This window comes from Bactrocera dorsalis, chromosome 1 (genome assembly GCF_023373825.1).
Source record: "Bactrocera dorsalis isolate Fly_Bdor chromosome 1, ASM2337382v1, whole genome shotgun sequence".
NCBI classification, from domain to species: Eukaryota; Metazoa; Arthropoda; class Insecta; order Diptera; family Tephritidae; genus Bactrocera; species Bactrocera dorsalis.
Window position 1 is genome coordinate 33,613,052 of NC_064303.1, and position 7,854 is coordinate 33,620,905.

Here is a 7,854-nt window from a genome sequence, read left to right on the forward strand (position 1 = left end):
GCGATTGACTGCACTCACGTCAAAATTAAGAAGCCACCAATTGCAGTAGAACGCTGCTACATTAATCGAAAAGGATATTTTTCCAAAAATATGCAATTAGTGTGCGACTTTGTTTTAAATTCCTGAAGTTGATCCACTTGAAAATTCTCCGCATGGTTCATTACTTAACATTTTAAATGAAGGAAGAGCTATACGAAATACTATTTTAAGAAACCACTTTTATAGTTAACTCACTTGCAGTGGTGTTCAGAAAAATATGAGGAACACTTCAAATGATACTGTTTGCAAATTATGTTTAACTCTTTATTTTTTATAATATATATTATAATAACAGTCGATTGTAGTGAACATTACTGTCCTTCCGGGAATAGATTTCAATGCAACAACAATTGGAGCGCGACTATGTTACCCCGTTTGAAGCAGCTACTGCTATTGGTGTACATACGCAAAGCCTTGTCCCCAACCAATGAATATAATATTTAGAAAATATGAATATTTTTCTGTGCCTACTCCTTATGCAACAGTCGCTAGAAGAAAAGGAATATTTATGAGATTTAAAGAACGTACAAATTTTATCACAAATTGTTACCTCCCGTCATGGTTTCCAGCAGAGCTCTCAGTGTATCGTGAATTCCATTTAAAACACCCATGTGCTCCTTGTGTTGTCTCTCTAAAATCTCTTTCAGGTGCGCATGGTGATTTTCAATGAGACTGCTCGCCTCTTCCACACAGCTTTGGTTTGTGCGCTGTTTGGGCTGCTGTTTGTTTGGCACAACCTCAAGCACCTAACCTATTGCAACCTCTTCAAGTGCCTCCACTTCGAAGATGTCCAAACTGTCCACGTTTGCCTAGAATTCCGATCGGATCACTAAATAGCTTAGTTTTTAGTTTTGTAATATGTTACTTACGTCCAACCCAATGTTGGCAGTAGCATCACCCTCATCCTCAATGGTAACATCGACCATTTCAGCAGTTGTCTGCAATATACACCAATTTTATTATCACATTTATAATCACAACTTTAAATTTTGACAGACGTTACTCACCGACAAACCAATTTCGGGAGTGAGCCCATCACCGTCCACCATGTCGCTGGAAAAAAACCCAAGAATTTCCCGGTCCATGGCATCCAACGGTTTTGGACCGTCCTGCAGCGGCAGGTTGCCAGTTCGTCTGGCGAACGCTCTGTGGGCATTGTGCAGCTTCTTGACTGCCGATTTCCAGTCTATCCAACACTAAAAAAAACCAACACACATATGTAAATTGTAATGCTATACACAAGATTATTTTAGTTTTACCTTTTTCCACTGATTAGGGGACTTGTGGGACCCTCCCAATGCGTTTAACTCAGCAGCAACGGCAGCCCAAACCTCTTCGTGCTCCTTCCTCGCGTTTGGTTTCGTGTATTGGCCCCTTCCAACGCTGCGGTGCTGCTGCATTAAGTGCAGTAACCGCCTCTTTTGGCCATTCGTAGCCCGCCCCGACGTACTTCTCTGTAAAGAAAATGCATCAAATCTTTTTTAACTATTCATATATAATAGATTAACAAAAACATACTCACATTTGCTTTAAATTCAAATAATTCCATTTAGAATTTAACGAAAAATTTTTTTGTCATCTCCTCAAATGGAAGTGAGAAAACCAATCGACAGTATTTCATTCAATTTGGTTGCAGAAACACCTTCAATCGAGCATTCCTACTGAAGTGGAATGGAACGTATCAGCTGACTACCGATTGAATCGAGTAATTATTTTACAGAAACACATTGAGTGAGAGTGACGTCAAATCGAGAATTTGAGTCGAGAACATCGATCGAAATGGGTTACAGAAACGCACTACTGATCGGATTTTAACCGTTTTTGGCGAAAGGGCATGCTGTCATCACGAATATATTCGTCCAAATGTTCAACAATAGAATACGCAGACCGAGTGATATGTCAATTACACTCTGTTATTGCCCTCTTAGTATTTTTCAAAGCAAATATTATGTGGGGGTGAACGTGGTTATTACCCAGTGTATGAAGAAATGCTAAAACGACTATTAAAAACGTTTACCCTTTATTATCGGGAACAAACAGACAGTCACCCAGATTTTAACTCTTCATGTTACCCTATAGTTATGTATATATAACTCTATATTTATCTCGATTAGTTTAGGTGATTGATTTATCAATCTAAAATACTAAGAACATATCAAATTTGTATAGTACTCATAACGATTTGCTACATTTTAGGTATTGAGAGTGTTTTTAATTTGTTGGCATTACTGTTAGCTCCGCATACCCTTCGAGCTTGATGAACAGTAATGTATTGTCTGCTTTGCTGTTTCTGGAACTTAGTGTTGTTTTTAATGAAGTTAAAAGTTTTTCATAAATTTGGAATAATTACATAACTAAGGCAGGATGGAGTCATGTGTAGAAGTTCACGCAAGTGAGGAAAGTTCTCTGATCGCCATTCACTTGGGAGTGGCCAGAAACGATTCTTTTACATATGACTCAAGCAGCTCACGACTTCCGGTCTTTGACCAAGTATCCTCTGGGTAGCCTAAGAACATCCGTTTGAAGGCGAGCTAACGTGAGAAGGCGAAACATCCCCTGCATAGGGTTGTGCGCTGGGTTTGGGACCCGCCACGTAAAAAAAACACCCCCAATGAAAAAGCAAACACAGCCTCGGATGAGAGACCCCCCTTTTGATGACGACCATGGCAAACGAAATAAGGACTATGATTTGAGGGCATGCACCTGGAATGTCCGGTCCCTTAATTGGGAAGGTGCCACTGCCCAGCTGGTTGATGTCCTCGTGAAAACAAAGGCTGACATCACCGCCGTCCAAGAAATGCGATGGACGGGACAAGGACAGAGACGAGTAGGTCCTTGTGACATTTACTACAGTGGCCATATAAAGGAGCGCAAGTTTGGTGTTGGATTCGTGGTGGGAGAGAGACTCCGTCGCCGAGTACTATCATTCACTGCGGCGAATGAACGTCTAGCCACAATCCGCATCAAAGCGAGGTTCTTCAACATATCGCTGATTTGCGCCCACGCCCCGACGGAAGAGAAGGACGATGTGACCAAAGATGCCTTTTATGAGTGCTTGGAGCGCACTTATGAGAGATGCTCCCGCCACGATGTGAAAATCGTGCTTGGCGACTTACACGCCAGGGTGGGCAAAGAAGGTGTCTTTGGCACTACGGTCGGTAAATTCAGCCTCCACGACGAAACATCCCCAAATGGGTTGAGGCTGATCGACTTCGCAGGGGCCCGAAATATGGTTATCTGTAGTACTAGATTCCAGCATAAGAAAATACATCAAGCTACCTGGCTGTCTCCGGATCGAAAAACCACCAACCAGATCGATCATGTTGTGATAGACGGAAGACACGTCTCCAGTGTTTTAGATGTGCGTGCGCTTCGAGGTCCTAACATCGACTCGGACCACTATATTGTTGCAGCCAAAATTCGCACCCGCCTCTGTGCAGCAAAAAACGCACGCCAACAAACACAAGGAAGGTTCGACCTCGTGAAGCTGCAAACACGACAGACAGCCGAACGATTTTCTACTCGGCTTGCACTCCTGCTCTCTGAGAGCACTCGTCAACAACTCGGTATAATGGAACTATGGGACGGCATTTCATACTCCTTACGTACAGCTGCAAACCGAAACCATTGGTTTTCGGAAGGTGCAAAAGCGAAGAGAAAACAGGCTGCCTACCTCGCAACGTTACGATCGACCACAACACGTGCGGGATGGGATAGATACCGACAGTTTGAAGAGGGAAGCGAGACGCATTTGCAGACAGAAGAAAGAAAGAGGCCGAAATGCGTGAGTACGAACAGGCTTGATATGCTGGCCGACAGGGGTAATGCTCGAAAATTCTATTGAAAAAATGCGGCGACTTACAGAAGGTTTCAAGACCGGAGCATACTCCTGTAGAACCCCCAAAGGTGATCTAGCCACCGATGCCCAGACCATACTTAGATTATGGAGGAACACTTCTCCAGCCTGCTGAATGGCAGTGAACACATAGCACCAGGAGAAGGCGAACCCGATTCCCAATCGATGACGATGGAGCAGACGTTCCATTGCCCGGCCATGACGAATTTCGAATAGCAGTTGCCCGCCTGAAGAACAACAAAGCGGCAGGGGCCGACGGATTGCCGGCCGAGCTATTCAAACACAGCGGCGAAGAACTGATAAGGAGCCTGCATCAGCTTCTTTGCAAAATATGGTCGGACGAAAGCATGCCCAACGATTGGAATCTAAGTGTGCTCTGCCCAATCCATAAAAAAGGAGACCCCACAATCTGCGCCAACTACCGTGTGATCAACATCGCGTACAAGGTTCTATCGAGCGTATTGTGTGAAAGATTAAAGTCCACCGTCAACAAACTGATTGCACCTTATCAGTGTGGCTTTAGGCCTGGCAAATCAACAACCGACCAGATATTCACCATGTGCCAAATCTTGGAAAAGACCCGTGAGAGGAGAATCGACACACACCACCTCTTCGTCGATTTCAAAGCTGCTTTCAACAGCACGAAAAGGAGCTGCCTTTATGCCGCGATGTCTGAATTTGGTATCCCCGCAAAACTAATACGGCTGTGTAAACTGACGTTGAGCAACACCAACAGCTCCGACAGGATCGGAAGGACCTCTCCGAGCCGTTCGATACCAAACGAGGTTTCAGACAAGGCAACTCCCTATCGTGCGACTTTTTCAATCTGCTGCTGGAAATAAAAAGAAAAGAAAATAGTTCGAGCTGCAGAACTTAATCGAGCAGGTACAATCTTTTATAAGAGTGTACAGCTGCTGACGTATGCCGATGATATTGATATCATCGGTTCTCAACACCCGCGCCGTTAGTTCTGCTTTCTCCAGGCTGGACAAAGGAAGCAAAACGAATGGGTCTGGCAGTGAACGAGGGCAAGACGAAATATCTCCTGTCATCAAACAAACAGTCGTCGCACTCGCGACTGGCTCCACGTCACTGTTGACAGTCATAACTTTGAAGTTGTAGATAATTTCGTCTATCTTGGAACCAGCGTAAACACCACCAAAAATGTCAGCATAGAAATCCAACGCAGGATAACTCTTGCCAACAGGTGCTACTTCGGACTGAGTAGGCAATTGAAAAGTAAAGTCCTCTCTCGACGAACAAAAACCAAACTCTATAAGTCGCTCATAATTCCCGTCCTGCTATATGGGTGCAGAGGCTTGTACGATGACAACAACCGATGAGTCGACGTTGCGAGTTTTCGAGAGAAAAGTTCTGCGGAAGATTTATAGTCCTTTGCGTGTTGGCCACGGCGAATATCGCATCCGATGGAACGATGAGCTGTACGAGATATACGACGACATCGACATAGTTCAGCGAATTAAAAGACAGCGGCTACGCTGGCTAGGTCATGTTGTCCGGATGGATGAAAACACTCCAGCTCTGAAAGTATTCTACGCAGTACCCGCCGCGGGAAGCAGAGGAAGAGGAAGACCTCCACTCCGGTGGAAGGACCAAGTGGAGAAGGACCTGGCCTCGCTTGGAATATCCAATTGGCGCCACGTAGCGAAGAGAAGACACGATTGGCGCGCTGTTGTTGACTCGGCTATAATCGCGTAAGCGGTGCCTACGCCAGTAAAGAAGAAGAAGATATACATTAGTGTGTGCCATTCTGAGGCAACCTTTGTTTCAACTGAAAAACAGGCTCAAAACTTTCGAAAATGTGTAAAAAAAGTCACTCAAAAGATGAGCTCCTAATATTAATATTAAGAGGTGCCTATTTCAATTTTTGTTTTTTTCATATAAATTACATAGAAAAAAAAATCATTTTTTTTGTGGTGGTTATTGTGCAGAGGTTTTATATGTCCCCCAATGACTGCCAGTAGGGATGGTAAACTCGATTCTACTCGACAATCGAGTTTTCTCGTAAAATAATCTATTTTTCGAATGTCAAGAACCGATTCTTAATCGACTCCGACTACTGGAGATCGATTCCGAAAAATCGATTATTTTACGAGAAAATTCGATTTTCGAGTAGAATCGGAATCGAGTTTACCATCCCTACTGGCAGCCATCGCGTGCACATATAAAATCTCCGCACAATAACCACCACAAAAAAAATTTTTTTTTCCATGTAATCTATATGGAAAACACAAAATTTGAAATAGGCACCTCTTAATATTAATATTAACCCTTCTGCACAAATTGAGATTGTACCCCTCATAAACAATTTGTGGGTCAATATGACCCAACAGCAAAAACACGTCAGTATGGTAAAATTATAATAGCAAACTCATTTTTTTTATTATTCAAACATAAAATTAACAAATTCAAAATTGTTTTCAAAGGAGTCAGTAAAAAATACATCAATTCTGACAATTTATACACATAACTGCCTTTACACTATGTTGTTTGCATATAAATTTCAAGCATTTATCGCAACGAACTGAATGCTTGTTGGAGTTTTTAGTATGTGGACAATAAAAACACCTTTGTCTCTTACCCAAGAAGCATAAAGGAGAATCTTGAGGCTGCACGACCGTGGATAATCTGGGAGTGTCTGCTGCGACTGCTTCCTGGATGTTTTCCACAACTCTTTTTGCAGAAGGACCATAGGGCATTCGCTTTCGGCGTGCAATGTGCGGGGTTACCAAAGATGTGACCAAGTCTACTAAAAATAATCGCCGCTTAAAGTTTTTAGTTCTGTTCCATTCGGGATTAAGCTCAGTCCATATAACATATGCGTTATATCCCGAAACATCGACCCTTGGTTCTTTTCTGGCCCTTCCTAGATAGACATCCATATTCCATGCGTAGTTGGACTTGGAATCGCAAAGAATCCATATTTTTATGCCATATTTGGCAGGTTTGGAAGGTATGTACTGTCTAAAACAGAATCTTCCACGAAAAGGTACCAGCTGCTCATCGACGGTCACATTTTCATTTGGATTATACATTAGTTTAAGATTTTTGCTCCATTTGTCCCAAATATTTCTTATTGGAGCTAGCTTGTCACGTAACCGTCTGGTTTCCCTATCTTCATGGCTATCAAAATGGAGGCATCGTGAAATTTGCATAAATCATTCAATATGCATAACAGCGCGGAATATGGGTCTTCCATTTTTTTCATCCCATAAACATCTCAAGCTTTCCCCGTTAGACTTGGAAACACCAGCCATGATCTGAAGCCCAAAGTATGCTTCCAGTTCCATTATATCAATGATCTCCCACTTACTTTCATATAACTGCACGCCCTTGAGGTTGGTCATTTCAACAATAATTTGTTTCAGTTCTAGTGAAATGAATAAATCAAAAGCACCTTTTATGCTAGCAACCAAGGAACGTGCGTGTTATGAAGGGCCTGGTTTATTTGAAAGAATGCATTCTTGTCGCATTCTGCTGCATTGCATTTGTTGAGGATCTTTATACCAAACAATCGTACCGTCTTTTGCAGGAAAACATTCATTATTTCAATGCTATCAAAAAAATCTGTAGATATATCAGACTCATTTATTTCAGATTCATCACATTGAAAATCTTGATCTTCATCAGACGCTTCATCAAGTGACTCGTCATCATCATTGACAATTTCTTCACTTCTTTGACGTGATAGAATCTATGCAAATATGAATACATACCTACATATAATAAAAGAATCGCAATATTATAAAAAAGTTAAATTATTACCTGATTTCTTCGCTGCATTTTAATTGCACAAATTTTTACAATAACATTTTTTTTTTAAATTTTTTTGTTTTTGAAAATTATTCAGTGATTGTTATTATGAATGTTATGTGTGTTGCACACAAAGTGATCAATTACAGATTGAAAACGATGCCACGAAGAGGTCGCGCTAATAT

General features: G+C 42.0%; 1 protein-coding gene across 1 annotated transcript; it reads right to left on the minus strand.

The window, feature by feature from the left end:
* Nucleotides 1-808: 808 nt before the first annotated feature.
* Nucleotides 809-1,595, minus strand: LOC125775576 (uncharacterized). The gene is made up of 4 exons (XM_049446225.1): nucleotides 1,562-1,595; nucleotides 1,299-1,493; nucleotides 1,047-1,235; nucleotides 809-977 (listed from the first exon to the last, which is right to left on the minus strand). Exons 1-4 carry the CDS (start codon nucleotides 1,586-1,588, stop codon nucleotides 885-887), a joined length of 504 nt encoding a protein of 167 aa, XP_049302182.1. The 5' UTR covers nucleotides 1,589-1,595; the 3' UTR covers nucleotides 809-884.
* Nucleotides 1,596-7,854: the final 6,259 nt, after the last annotated feature.